The sequence below is a fragment of the Saccopteryx bilineata genome, chromosome 8 (genome assembly GCF_036850765.1).
Source record: "Saccopteryx bilineata isolate mSacBil1 chromosome 8, mSacBil1_pri_phased_curated, whole genome shotgun sequence".
Lineage (NCBI taxonomy): Eukaryota > Metazoa > Chordata > Mammalia > Chiroptera > Emballonuridae > Saccopteryx > Saccopteryx bilineata.
In genome coordinates this window covers 70,155,529-70,171,124 of record NC_089497.1, presented here as the reverse complement: position 1 = coordinate 70,171,124, position 15,596 = coordinate 70,155,529, and the positions used below count along the sequence as shown (strand labels likewise).

General features: G+C 40.8%; 1 protein-coding gene across 7 annotated transcripts in view; it reads right to left on the bottom strand.

The window, feature by feature from the left end:
• ABCC5 (ATP binding cassette subfamily C member 5) overlaps positions 1 to 10,113 on the bottom strand; it is a 99,545-nt gene extending 89,432 nt beyond the window's left edge. For 6 of the 7 annotated variants that reach the window (XR_010726910.1, XM_066241784.1, XM_066241786.1 and 3 more), the window contains exons 1-2: positions 10,018 to 10,113; positions 6,578 to 6,761 (exon numbers count right to left, since the gene is read on the bottom strand). Coding sequence is in view for 6 of the 7 variants with exons in the window: in XM_066241784.1 (XP_066097881.1) it covers positions 6,578 to 6,706 (129 nt within the window). In the remaining variant the exon portion in view is untranslated. Of the gene's footprint in view, positions 1 to 6,577; positions 6,762 to 7,857; positions 8,056 to 10,017 lie in introns of those variants that run through there. The other variant, XM_066241785.1, reaches the window with a different exon arrangement.
• Positions 10,114 to 15,596: the final 5,483 nt, after the last annotated feature.

The following is a 15,596-nucleotide window of genomic DNA, read 5'->3' as shown; positions in this document are numbered from 1 at the left end:
GAAAATGCATTATTTTTATCTTCCTTATTTCTAAGCAGATGTGATACAAATATTTGAAGATGAGAAGGATTACAGCAATTTTCCCAAAGAGTATTTCAAAGGAAAGATTTGACCACAAGACTAAGAAATGACAAGTTGTGCACTCTGCACGTGGCCTACAGATTGAAGAAAAAGAAAAATCACTGGTCTATTTAAAATCAAAATTTGTTCCTTGGCGCTCTGCTTCTGACTTCTGTTTGACAGAGTTTCAGGTCAACTGGACCTATCAAAGGCCAATTGTGGTGAGTAAAATTTGTTTTCCAATTAAGAGCCACAGATGTATTTTTATCTTTTGTTACTCGGAGTAGTTTTTTATTTCCGAGGGATAGTACGTGTACCTGGCAATTGGAACATCCAGTCCCAGATTTCCTAACTAATATAGAAATGATGGTTATGATTATATGACATGAAATTGTAATCTCTACTTAATTACCAGTTTACATTTTAAAAAAATATATGTTTGCCTGACCAGGCGGTGGCGCAGTGGATACAGCGTTGGACTGGTATGCGGAAGGACCCAGGTTCGAGACTCCGAGGTTGCCAGCTTGAGCGCAGGCTCATCTGCTTGAATAAAAAGCTCACCAGCTTGGACCCAAGGTCGCTGGCTCGAGCAAGGGGTTACTCAGTCTGCTGAAGGCCCGCAGTCAAGGCACATATGAGAAAGCAATCAGTGAACAAACAACTAAGGTGTCGCAATGAAAAACTTATGATTGATGGTTCTCATCTCTCTCCGTTCCTGTCTGTCTGTCCCTATCTATCCCTCTCTCTGACTCTCTCTCTGTCCCTGTAAAAAAAAAAAAAAATATATATATATATATATATATACACACACACACACACACACACATATATATATGCTTATAAAGCCATTCTGCTTCCCAACTACTTATATCACCCATTTTTAATACCATCTCTGAACCAGATATATTTTGTCATCTTGCTGGTTCTATCAGCAAACTGTTAACATTTGAGGCAAATTCAAACTGTTAAATATGAGGCAAATTAAGAAATTTTGGTTTTTGACAGGTTAAATGCACTCATGTAGATGCATATGTAGGTCACATTCTAAGTGGTCTGTAAATTTTTGAAAACATTTGCTAGTAGTCCTAGCCAGGTAGCTCAGTTGATTAAGAGCATCCTGATATGACAAGGTTGTGGGTTCGATCCCTGGTCAACCAGGGCACATAGAAGAATCAAACAATGAATGCATGAATAAGTAGAACAACAAATCAGTGTTTCTCTCTCTCTCCTTCTCTCTCTCCCTCCCTTCCTCTCTGTCAAAATTTAAAAAATTTAAAAAAAAAACATTTGATAGTTATGCATTCATTTGAATGTGTATAAAAATTGGCTGCATAAACTTATGATTTTATTGCTTAGGTCAAGGCTAAGCAAAAAGAATAAAATAACTGGATGTGAGGGCGATCTGGCTGCGACATCTGTCACCCCATTGATCGCCAGGGTTGATTCGGCTGATCTGGCTGGCTAGGCGGTGTCCCTTCCTCCCTCACCGCTCCATGTGCGTCCCTCCCGAAGCTGCACGCTCGGTCGAAGAGGACGACCTTCCCCAATAGAGGAGAGGACCGTTCTTCGGTCAAGGGTGTATGAGTAGCTGCGCTCCCCTGCTAGAACCTCCAAACAAGTCTCAAGAATAAAAGAACTAATGCAAAATAAAATAATTATTTTTTGTGACAAAGACAGAGAGCGAGACAGAGAGAGGAACAGACAGGAAGGAAGAGAGAGATGAAAAGCATCAATACAGTACTTTGTTGCAGCTCCTTAGTTGTTCATTGATTGCTTTCTCATATGTGCCTTGACTAGGGGGCTACAGCAGACAGTGACCCCTTGCTCAAGCCAGCGACCCTGGGCTCAAAGCGACCTTTGGGCTCAAACCATCAACCCCACGCTCAAGCCAGTGAGCCACTGCTCAAACCGGATGAGCCCGCACTCATGAAGGTAACCTTGGGGTTTCGAACCAGGGTCCTCTGCATCCCAGTCCGATGCTCTATCCACTGCACCACTGCCTGGTCAGGCCAAAATAAAATTTTTAATTAGAAAGTTCAGAGGGTACAAGGATAAAAATAAACAACAGGACTCAAATTTAAAAGTTTAAAAAACATGAACATATAATAAAAGATAAAATTCATATAGACTCCTGAAATTTTATAAAAAAGATATTAACCTTCCCCTTTCTTCAGGATAGGGCTCCATCACATGAAGGAAACTTGCTGTCAGATGCCTGACTTTATAACTTGGGGGACAAGAGGCAGCTCTCCGCTTACAAAGGAAAGGCTTAGTGCTGCACTGCATATCCTAATGTCAGTCCTACTCTAACCAGCTAGAGTGGCACTGTCCTCCAAATTCCACAAGATCACATACTAGTTTCTCAGGCTCCACCTCTTCCTGCTTGACAAGCCATCCTGGGCAAGCCTGCTCCCTCCCAGGGCTTCACCTACATGGATGTACTGATGACTCTAAATTTTTTTCCTGTTCTCCTCTTGCCTGTGCTCTGATACTGATCATTTTACCTGGATGCACTTCAAATTCAATGTGCTTAAAAGCAAACTCATTGTTATCACCAATCCTAGGCACCCCAACATGTCCCTCCCCTTCCGGTGACGCTCCACTTCATTATTATGCTTGGATACAGGCCTGTGGCCTCTCTCCCACGGGCAAGCTCAGGAGCCTCTAGAATGTTCTCTGAATTTTTTTCTCTCTCTCTTATACAGGACTTCCTCCCCATAATTGCCTCAAAACTAATCTTACTAAGATAAAATCAAGTCTTAAAAATCTTGTATCAGTCTGACCAGGCAGTGGCGCAGTGGATGGAGCATCGGACTGAGATGCGGAGGACCCAGGTTCGAAACCCAGAGGTTGCTAGCTTGAGCGTGGGCTCATCCAGCTTGAGCACAGGCTCACCAGCCTGAGCAAGGCTTGAGTAAGAAGTCACTCTCTGCTGTAACCCCCAAGTCAAGGCATATATGAAAAAGCAATCAATGAACAACTAAGATGCTGCAACCAAGAATTGATGTGTCTCATCTCTCTCCCTTCCTGTCTGTCTGTCCCTATCTGTCCCTCTCTCTGATTCTCTTTGTCTCTGTCAAAAAAAAAAATTCCATATCAGCTCAACCTCATTAGCCATTGGGTCACATGTATTAAGACTGTGATGAGCTATCAGACATACCTACCAGAATGGCTAAAATAAAGATTATGGGGAGGTGGGGGCAGGTAGAAGAGGGTAAACAGGAAATAAATGGTGAGGGAAGACTAGACTTTGGATGGTGAGTGTAAAAAGCAATGTGTATAGGATGTCTTGTAGAAGTGTATACTTGAAACTATATAATTTTGTTGAACAATGTAACCAAAAAAAACTCAATAAAAAATATAAAGATAATGATAACACCAAATATTGGTGGAAATGCAAAGAAAACTGGATGCATCACACATTATTGGTGGGAATATAAAATTATAAAGTTACTGTGGAAAACAGTACTGATATTTCTTATGAAACTAAACATGTACTTATCATATGACCCAGGAATTGCATTCCTGGACATTCCAGAGAAAGGAAGCTTAGTCACACAAAATCATACACACAAATACTCAAAGCAGCTTTATTTGTAATAGTCACAAACTAGAAATAATTCTCATGTCCTTCAACATGTAAATGGTTAAACAAACTATGGTTTATCTATAACATGGAATACTATTCACAATTAAAAGGAAAGAAATGTTGAAACCCACAACAAACTAGATGGATAAGGGAATAATGCTGAGTGAAAAAAAGCCAATCTCAAAAGATCGCATACTATATGATTCCATTTATATATAATACAATGACAGAGATGGAAAATAGAATGATGGTTGCAAGAGCGGGAAACCACAGGAGGTGGCTGTGGTTATAAAAGGGTAACATGAGAAGTCCTTGGGATAGAGGAATTTTGTATCTTGACTGTGGTGATGGTTCATCCAAATCTACACATGTGAGAAAACTGCATAGAATACACACACACACACACACACACACACACACACACACACACACGAGTGCACATAAAACTAGTGAAGTCTTTTTTTTTTTTTTAAGCAAGAGAGAAAGGGACAGACAGACAGGAAGGGAGAAAGATGAGAAGCATCAGTTCTTTGTTGCAGCACCTTAGTTGTTCATTGATTGCTTTCTCATATGTGCCTTGATGGAGGGAGGGGATCCAGCATAGAAAGTGACCCTTTGCTCAAGCCAGCAACCTTGGACTCAAGCCAGAAACCTTGGGCTTTAAGCCAGTGACCTTTCAGCTCAAGCCAGCAACCAGGGGTCATGTCTATGATCCCACGCTCAAGACAGTGACCCCTCACCCAAGCTGGTGAGCCTGCGCCCAAGCTGGCGACCTCGGGGTTTTGAACCTGGGTCCTCAGCATCCCAGGCTGACATTCTATCCACTGAGCCATCGCCTGGTCAGGGTATAAACTGGTGAGTCTTAATCAGGTGGATGGACTACATTAATGCCAATCAATATCCTGTTCCGATATTGTACTATAGTTATACAAAAAATTACCATTGGAGGAAGCTGGATAAAGTGCATATGAAATATGGATTCTTTATATTGTTTTCTTTCTTTCTTTTTTTTTTAAGAGAGAGGCAGGGAGAGAAAGACTGAGAGACATCGAGCTGTTCCTGTATGTGCCCTGTCTAGGGATCAAACCTGCAACCTCTGTTCTTCAGGATGACACTCCAACCAACCAAGCTATCCAGCCAGGACTCAATTTTTTTATTTAGTGACTGATTGTTAGAGAGATACAGAGAGGAAGCGAAAGAGGGGGAGGGGGAAGGGAAACATTCATTTGTTGCTCCACTCAGTCATGCACTCGGTTGCTTCCCATGTGTGCCCTGACCAGGAATCGAACCCACAACCTTATCATTTCAGGATGACACTCTTGACCAACTGAGCTAACCGGCCAGGGCTCTATATTGTTGTTTTACAACTGCATGTGGATCTACAGTTATCTCAAAATAAAAAGTTAAAAGAAAAAGAAACCCTTCTGACTAATATCTAATAGTCCTCCAATGCCCATAGTAAAAGATTCCTTAGCAATTCACATGGACTTTCCCTTATACATCCTGCAATCTAGACAACTAGTTCTAAGAGCTAACATCTATTGAGTACAGGCTACCTGGCAGGCACCATTCTAACGCATGTTATATGTATTATCTCATTTAATCTCCAATGATCCCATGAGTGAGGTTCCACCGTCAATGCTATTTCATTCATAAACCATTAAGGCACAGAGATGGAACCGTTTGATAGCATACCCACCTAACAATCCTTCAAAGCCTGGCTCCAATGTTACCTTTGTGACTTTCCCCATATTTAAATGCTATACTAACATTGTCAAACACTCAGAAGCTATTCAAAAAATGTTTAATTAACAAGATCCAGACAAAAGGACACACAGAAGTTACAAAACTGGACCCTTAAAAATTTGACACTTTACACTCAATCTGTTCTTCCAAAGTTAAGCTTGCATAGGAAAGTACTGTATTGTATATAGTGGGGACAGAAAACACCCATCAGTGTTAATAAGACAGCCAAAGACGGACAGCTAATATTAGGCTAGTGAAACTCTAAGGCAGCGGTTCGATGAATTTCCGATGGCTTTAGGCGACCCCCGCTGGGGGTCACAACCCACAGGTTGAGAACTGCGGCTCTAAGGTCAGCTGCAAAGCCCACAGCTTTCTCAGGTTTTCAGATAAGAAATACATAAACACAAACCTGACTTCCAAAACCCAGTCACTCCCACTTCCCCTCATTAGTTACTTTTGCAAGTCAAGAAAAGGTATCATTTCTTTTCTTTCTTTTTTTTTTTTATTTTTTTGTTGATTTTAGAGAAAGGAAGGAAGAGAGAGAGAGAGACAAAAACATTGAGCTGTTTCTATATGTGCCCTGACCAGGGATCAAACCTACAACCTTTGTGTTTCAGGATGACACTCTAACCAACCTAGCTATCCAACCAGGGCTATAATTTCTTTTCTTAGAAGAAAGGTATTTCCTCCTGTTTAAAATGTATATTCATTAACTAGATTATTATATGAATTTACTTGAAAAGCTTACTGATTATCTTACAACAATATAGAATTATTCCAAGTACTGTCTGAAATCTGAATGAGTCTCGCCAAAAGAAAAAACAGACAACAGAAGCAGAGGGGAAAAAACCAAAAACAATGTTAAGCACATGAATGAAGTCAATGGTTCATATTCCCTCTGCTCCATTCCTTCCCTGTTTCCCCTCTAGTAAGTTGTCTTCTCTTAAGCAAAACCTTTTCAGAAGGCACGAAAGGTGAGCATAAGTGGCAGAGAGAAGGCAAAGGGAGAACTAGGTGGAAGGCTGAGAGCCAACCTCTCCTCTTGAAGTAACCATGAATTCCTAATAGTGACTTAAAGTCAGTAAGGAAAAAAAACTTTTCAACTATGCATTACATGAACAAAGGTGTGGCTTAGTACAACAAGCAGACAAGGAAAGGGGACTCGGGAAAGGAAGTACTGACCGGCCGAGTCCTCTTGTATTTGGAGTCTTCGTGGTCTTTGTCCTGCCCGGAAGTGCTGGTTCTACCTCTCACATTTCTATAACCAGGACTGGGGATGATATATTCTTTTCCTATGTCGATATCCTTCATCTTCTCTGAATGGAGGTGCCAGGGCTCATCAGCTCCCGGTTTCACTTGAGAATTTCTGAAAGTAAAAATTCATCAAGAACAGTTATTTCCTCAGTCGTGCTTAATAATATGCAAAAGTGCTTTAAAATTGAAAAAAAGGCTAAAGCACAAAGATTTTCTACCCATCAATCTATAAAAAAATACTTAAAATTTTTTTCAAGTACCATTTCATATTTTTAAAGAAAAAAAATTCAGTGTAATAGAATCAAGAATTATCTTCCCCCACTGCTAAGAAAATAAAAAAGATTAGAAAAAAAATAAACACACTAATAAAGAAACACCCACCCTCTTCAATTAGGTTCAAACCCAATGTATAGAACATTTAGGTAGGTCTTTAAAAAAAACAAACAGGACTTTCTAAAAAGAATTTGTTTGTTCTAAGAATTACAAACACCACAATTTTAAAATGGATATCTCTCCTCCTACTAAAGTTTACTAAATGAAAACTTACAAAGCACTTATTCTACCACTGATCTATCCCATCTCAGCATTTTTATACTTAGGTAATGAGTTAGCTGATATTATTTTAAAGCACCATGGAGTTACATAGCTAACGTACAAAACAATATTATACCTTAACTTTAAAAACAAATTCCTCTTGGGATATAAAAGTATTCTAACATTAGATAGTGGTGGTGGCTGCACAATTCTGTGACTATACTAAAAAAAAAAACAAAACACTTTCAATGGCTGAATTTCCATGGTTTATAAATTACATCTTAACAAAGCTGTTATTAAAAAACAACAACCAAAACAAACTTCCCGCCCTGTCCTACAACCCCTGCTTGCCTGGTTAACTCCAATCAATATCCTGTATCAACATCAACTTTGGTTACTTTTGAAAAAATACAACACACACACACACACACACACACACACACACCTCTGAAACATTCCCCCATTCTAAGATGATTCAAACCTTCCCAATTCAAGCTGAGAAAACCCCTCATAACCGCCTCACTAGAAATTAAAGAAGTGTAGCCATGTTGCCTTTTGAATTCCATAAATTCCTAGCTAGTAATCACTATAATTTAAAAGTACTACTCTGTAGAAAAGATTTTGACAGCTACAATTCATTTTAAGGTTATCAGAAAAATAAAAAGACGACTTACTAATCCTCTAAATAGAAAGGACTAAATCTCCAACATAGAGATGTGTTTCCAGCACAGAAAAAGCTTGATTTCTTGCCTTTCAGAGGTCCGATTCGAGGCCCCTTGGTTGATACTGCTAAGTTACTTATCATTAAAAAAAAAGTCACCTTGTCCAATGACAAAGTGCACCACAAAGAACACCAGCTTACAACTAAGAGCACAGCAATCCCGTCACTGAGACCTCATTAAGCTTAAACTATAAACAGACCTGGCACCTGCCTGTGTCCCCAGTGTCTGGATGCAGCTGCTGATAAGAGTAACCTTTCTTGTTACAGGGGTCACTGAAGTCCAGCCTTTCCTTCCAAACCTTCCTGAGCCTAGCTAACTTCTGGAAACTGAAAAGATTAGTCCTACTTCGTAAAAAGCAGGAGAGGAGGGAGTCTGAAAGGGAGGGGGCCAAAGGAACTCATTTACAATATCAAATGCTAAGTCCAAGAGGCACATGACCACCTCAGTTGTCTAAGAATTCACGATAACCAAAGTTTCTTTCAATCACTTTATTTCAAGTTATTTGGTGGATGAAGGATGTGGGGAGCAGTTTCCCATGGCCTCTAACACTTGCTTCTTTAATTTCCCAGAGAAATTAGAGGCACAGCCATGACAGTAGGCAGGGCTTGAATGGGCACAAAGTTACTAGCTCCTGACCTTAAACACAGGGAGGATCCCATCTTCTGTGTATCAGGGATCTAAGACAGGGTACTCAACGTGGAAGCCCACCCAGAGCTAGGAAGCCTGACAGGTTTTGGAAAGAAACAAGGCCCACATCTGAAGAAAGCAACTAAGGAGGACTCACGAGGCTAAACTATTTTTTAAATACTATTTGTATTTACCTCATTTCTCCTATTCTCCTTAAAGATATTTTAAAGTCTTTTTAAAATGCTAGCTTTAACTCGTTTTAGCTATTAAGAGAGGGGGTAAAGGAAAGGGGTTTTTGTTCGTGGTTGAGCCAGAGCTGTGGGATGGCAATAGCAGAATAATCCAAGTGGGAGAATCCCAAAGGCACGCCAGACTAAAAATTAACAAGAGTTGAGGCCCCTCGGTCAGCTGCCTTTTTTTTTCTCCCCATCAAGACTCTCCTTCCAGGGATACAAATGTACAATGAAGTAGATGAACCTGCATGACGGGTGGGGGTTGTAGAGGATTAAGAACTTTAAGCCAGATTGGTGTTTCCAAATTGTCTTGATAATTTAGGTTTCCAACACCTCAGGAATCTGGTTTCAGGCCCTGAAGCTACACAAGAGGACAGACTTGAGGCTAAAGGGAAGGTTCTTATTTACCACCCTCCTCCAATCCACTTGTTGTGTCTCCAACCTCCTGCACTTTGCACTTACGCTGGAGACCCTAGTATTACCTACCCATCTCCTCCTTCAAACCTGAAACTTTACCGACCATTCCTGTCTGTGCCTCCTGCTTCCGCACCTCTCTGAAGAAATCAAATGACCCTTGTGTAATAAATTCAAAGCATCGTGCACCTCTGTGTGGTGGAAGCAGAAAGGGCACTGATGAAAGTCAAGAGATCTGGATTCCATTCTGGGCTCTGCCCAGGGTTTGCTGTCCGTGCTTAAGTCACGAACATCCATTTACTCATTTGCAAAAACCCCACAAAAACCAGAGGATAGTTTCTCAGGTCGCTGGCAGCTCAGACTCTCCGCTGTGCGGGTGAGTCTGGTGTCCCAAGGCGCCTGAGTGTCCCAAGGCGCCCTCCCACAACCTTGAGAATGGGGGCTTCTCTCAGGCCAGCCTCGCCCAGGATGCCCCGGACCCTAGGGCGTTCCCATGGCCAGTTAGGGCCTGGCGAGCAGATAGCGACCCACACCCACGGGCCGCGGGAGCAGCACCCCCTGGTGGCCGAAGCCGGAAATGTAGCCAGGACCCTTGACCGCTCATCCCACCCGACTTACCTTCCCACGCCAGTACCTCACCACAAACCCTCAGAGGTTGCGTTGCAAGGAGGGGGAGGCGGGAAACCAGAAGAAAGCCAGGTCCAGTTTATTAGATCTCTGGCTTCCCCAAAGCTCCTTGTATTCTGACCACAGCCCGCCGCCCCCAGAGGAGACACAAGGGGGTAGTCCAAGTGACAACCGAGGGAGAAGGCAAGGGTGCGGCGTAGCCGCTACCTACCTGTGCCCCAAGTCCAGCACCGCCGCACTGGCCACTCAACCACGCTCCCGAGCATCAGCTCTGGAGCAAAACAAGCTTTTATAGCGGCATCGGCCGCCAGACTGCGCAGGCGTGCTGCACAAAGACTCGCCAAGACGGAAGGGAATTGTAGTCCCCCTTCCAGGAGCCCGAGGCTGGACGCGCGGCGAAGGACTCTATTTCCCAGAAGCACCCGGGAAGCCCTGGGGGAGGTGCAGGCAGCTCCTTTCCACCCGGCTGTTAGCTCTGCACCGTCCTTCCCAGGTCTTCTGCGACCCTGTCTGCAGTCATCTCTGAAGCCCTGGGCCCCCGGTGGATGGCCGCGAGGATTGACAGGAGCCTTGTGTGGTCCAGCAGCCCAGTGTTTGTAAGCAGGGAGATCCCGACGCTGTGCGGCCGCTTATGCACCAGAAATGCCGTGAAGGTCACGGTAGTTTCTATGTCCTTGTCACCAGCCGCTCCCAAACCTTATCTGTTGTGCACTTAACATTTTGCGACTGCCTCTTCAGGAATCCACCCTGCACTCAGATATCACCTTTCTTACTTTTATCCCCCTGCCCAACACGTAGTGTGTGCTGCCTGGTTTCTAGATAACAAAATGCCGTGATGACAGTTTTTAGAGCCTTAGAAATGGTATGACAATTTATTCCTTTCTTTTTTCTTTTTATAAATGAAACTGAGGTTCCCAAAGAGACTTATCACTTTATCTCTTTTTATGTTTCATCTGTACCTTCAACATGATCATAACATAACTACTCGAGTGCCTCCCTACCACTCTGTGAATGGTGCTTTACATATAGTTTTAGTTTCCTTTCATCATTACAGTGCTATGTGTTCGTATTATGATTATCTCTTTAAGAAAAAAAAATAAAGGTAAAGTGACTTGTTCACCTTTATACAACTAGATAATGTAAAGACATTAATGTGTCATAAAGCTAAAGTAATTAATAGTGTTCTTGCACAACATATAGTTTGATAGACCGGCAGAATAGAATAAAGAGCCTAGAAACAGACTCATGCATATATATATAAACTTGATCTATAACAGAAAAAAAATCAGTAGAGAAAGGAAAAAGATTTCAAAAATATTTGAATATTGGTTATTCATATATATATCTTTTTTAACTCAGGGATTACTTCATATACATCACACAGAAAAATCTATTTCAGGGAGGTCAAGAGCCTAATGGTGAAAGAAAACAACATTTAGAAGAAAAGGCGAATTATCTTTGGGAACTTGAGATTAGAGAAGAACTTCTTTTTTTTTTGATTTAAGTTTACTTCTTTATTTTAAATCTTCTATTTGTTCCCGTTTTGTTTTTTTACTTTATTTTTTTGTTTGTTTTTGTTTTGTTTTTTTTTAAATTTTTTTATTTTTTAATGGGGCAACATCAATAAATCAGGATCCATATATTCAAAGATAACATGTCCAGGTTATCTTGTTGTTCAATTATGTTGCATACCCATCACCCAAAGTCAGATTGTCCTCCGTCACTTTCTATCTAGTTTTCTTTGTGCCCCTCCCCCTCCCCCTTTCCCTCTCCCTCTCCCCCCCTCCCCCCGTAACCACCACACTCTTATCAATGTCTCTTAGTCTCACTTTTATGTCCCACCTATGTATGGAATAATGCAGTTCCTGTTTTTTTCTGATTTACTTATTTCACTTCGTATAATGTTATCAAGATCCCACCATTTTGCTGTAAATGATCCGATGTCATCATTTCTTATGGCTGAGTAGTATTCCATAGTGTATATGTGCCACATCTTCTTTATCCAGTCATCTATTGATGGACTTTTTGGTTGTTTCCATGTCCTGGCCACTGTGAACAATGCTGCAATGAACATGGGGCTGCATGTGTCTTTACGTATCAATGTTTCTGAGTTTTGGGGGTATATACCCAGTAGAGGGATTGCTGGGTCATAAGGTAGTTCTATTTTCAGTTTTTTGAGGAACCACCATACTTTCTTCCATAATGATTGTACTACTTTACATTCCCACCAACAGTGGATGAGGGTTCCTTTTTCTCCACAGCCTCTCCAACATTTGCTATTACCTGTCTTGTTAATAATAGCTAATCTAACAGGTGTGAGGTGGTATCTCATTGTAATTTTTTTTTTTTTTTTGTATTTTTCTGAAGCTGGAAACCAGGAGGCAATCAGACTCCCGCATGCACCCGACCGGGATCCACCCGGCACGCCCACCAGGGGGCAATGCTCTGTCCATCCGGGGCATTGCTCTGTCGTGACCAGAGCCACTCTAGCGCCTGGGGCAGAGGCCAAGGAGCCATCCCCAGCGCCAGGGCCATCTTTTGCTCCAATGGAGCCTCGGCTGCGGGAGGGGAAGAGAGAGACAGAGAGGAAGGAGAGGGGGAGGGGTGGAGAAGCAGATGGGCGCTTCTCCTGTGTGCCCTGGCCGGAAATCAAACCCGGGACTCCTGCACGCCAGGCCGACGCTCTACCACTGAGCCAACTGGCCAGAGCTCATTGTAGTTTTGATTTGCATTTCTCTAATAACTAAAGAAGATGAGCATCTTTTCATATATCTGTTGGCCATTTGTATTTCTTCCTGGGAGAAGTGTCTGTTCATGTCCTCTTCCCATTTTTTTATTGGATTGTTTGTTTGTTTGTTGTTGAGTTTTACGAGTTCTTTGTATATTTTGGATATTAGGCCCTTATCTGAGCTGTTGTTTGAAAATATCATTTCCCATTTAGTTGGCTGTCTGTTTATTTTGTTATCAGTTTCTCTTGCTGAGCAAAAACTTCTTAGTCTGATGTAGTCCCATTCATTAATTTTTGCCTTCACTTCTCTTGCCTTTGGAGTCAAATTCATAAAATGCTCTTTAAAACCCAGGTCCCTAAGTTTAGTACCTATGTCTTCTTCTATGTACTTTATTATTTCAGGTCTTATGTTTAGATCTTTGATCCATTTTGAGTTAATTTTAGTACAGGGGGACAAACTGTAGTCCAGTTTCATTCTTTTGCATGTGGCTTTCCAGTTTTCCCAGCACCATTTATTTAAGAGGCTTTCTTTTCTCCATTGTGTGTTGTTGGCCCCTTTATCAAAAATTATTTGACTATATATATGTGGTTTTATTTCTGGGTTTTCTATTCTGTTCCATTGGTCTGGTTGTCTGTTTTTCTGCCAATACCATGTTGTTTTGATTGTCGTGGCCCTATAATATATAGTTTGAAGTCAGGTATTGTAATGCCCCCAGCTTCATTCTTTTTCTTTAGGATTGCTTTGGCTATTCCGGGTTTTTTATAGTTCCATATAAATCTGATGATTTTTTGCTCCATTTCTTTAAAAAATGTCATTGGAATTTTGATGGGAATTGCATTAAATTTGTATATTGCTTTGGGTAATATGGCCATCTTGATTATATTTATTCTTCCTAACCAAGAACAAGGAATATTCTTCCATCTCATTATATCTTTTTTGATTTCCCTTAACAATGGTTTATAGTTTTCATTATATAAGTCCTTTACATTCTTTGTTATGTTTATTCCTAGGTATTTTATTTTTTTTGTTGCAATCAAGAAGGGGATTATTCTTTTGAGTTCGTTCTCAAATGTTTCGTTGTTGGCATATAGAAAGGCTATGGACTTTTGTATGTTGATTTTGTATCCTGCGACCTTACTGTATTGGCTTATTGTTTCTAGTAGTCTTTTTGTGGATTCTTTGGGGTTTTCGATGTATAGGATCATATCATCTGCAAAAAGTGATACCTTTACTTCTTCTTTTCCGATATGGATGCCTTTTATTTCTTTGTCTTGTCTGATTGCTCTGGCTAGAACCTCTAGTACCACATTAAAAAAGAGTGGAGAGAGTGGACAACCCTGTCTTGTTCCTGATTTAAGGGGAAAAGCCTTCAGTTTTGTGCCATTTAATATGATGTTAGCTGATGGTTTATCATATATGGCCTTTATCATGTTGAGATATTTTCCTTCTATACCCATTTTGTTGAGAGTCTTAAACATAAAATTGTGTTGTATTTTATCGAAAGCCTTTTCTGCATCTATTGATAAGATCATGTGGTTTCTGTTCTTTGTTTTGTTGATATGGTGTATTACGTTAACCGTTTTACATATGTTGAACCATCCTTGAGATTCTGGGATGAATCCCACTTGATCATGATGTATTATTTTTTTAATATGTTGTTGTATTCAATTTGCTAGTATTTTAGCATCTGTATTCATTAGAGATATTGGTCTGTATTTTTCTTTTTTTGTGCCATCCTTGCCTGGTTTTGGTATGAGGGTTATGTTGGCCTCATAAAATGTGTTTGGAAGTATTGCTTCTTCTTCAATTTTTTGGAAGACTTTCAGTAGAATAGGAACCAAGTCTTCTTTGAATGTTTGATAAAATTTGCTGGTATAGCTGTCTGGACGTGGACTTTTATTTCTGGGGAGGTCTTTAATGGTTTTTTCTATTTCTTCTCTACTAATAGGTCTGTTTAGGCTTTCTGCTTCTTCTTGACTCAGTCTAGGAAGGTTGTATTGTTCTAGGAATTTATCCATTTCTTCTAGGTTGTTGAATTTAGTGGCATAAAGTTTTTCATAGTATTCTACAATAATTCTTTGTATATCTACAGTGTCCATGGTGACTTCTCCTCTTTCATTTTGGATTTTGTTTATATGAGTTCTTTCTCTTTTTTCCTTGGTAAGTCTTGCCAAGGGTTTGTCAATTTTGTTGATCTTTTCAAAGAACCAGCTCCTTGTTCTATTAATTTTTTCTATAGTTTTTCTGTTCTCTATTTTATTTATTTCTGCTCTGATTTTTATCATCTCCTTTCTTCGGCTGGTTTTGGGTTGTCTTTGTTCTTCTTTTTCTAGTTCCTTAAGGTGTGAAGTTAAGTGGTTCACTTGGGCTCTCTCTTTTTTTTTTTTTTTTTACAGAGACAGAGAGTGAGTCAGAGAGAGGGATAGACAGGGGCAGACAGACAGGAACGGTGAGAGATGAGAAGGATCAATCATTAGTTTTTCATTGCGCGTTGCAACACCTTAGTTGTTCACTGATTGCTTTCTCATATGTGCCTTGACCGCAGGCCTTCAGCAGGCCGAGTAAACCCTTGCTGGAGCCAGCGACCTTGGATTCAAGCTGGTGGGCTTTTCCTCAAACCAGATGAGCCCGCACTCAAGCTGGCAACCTCGGGGTCTCGAACCTGGGAACTCTGCACCCAGTCCGACGCTCTATCCACTGCTCCACCGCCTGGTCAGGCTACTTGGGCTCTCTCTTGTTTGTTCATATATGCCTGAAGTGATATGAACTTCCCTCTTATCACTGCTTTTGCTGCATCCCATAGATTCTGATATGTCGTATTGTCATTTTCATTTGTCTGTATATATCTTTTGATCTCTGCACTTATTTCTTCTTTGACCCATTCATTTTTTAAAAGTATGTTGTTTAGTTTCCACATTTTTGTGGGATTTTTTTCCTCTTTTTTGCAGTTGAATTCTAGTTTCAAGGCTTTATGATCAGAAAATATGCTTGGTACAACTTCGATTTTTCTGAATTTCCTGATGTTGTTTTTGTGGCCCAACATATGGTCAATTCTTGAGAA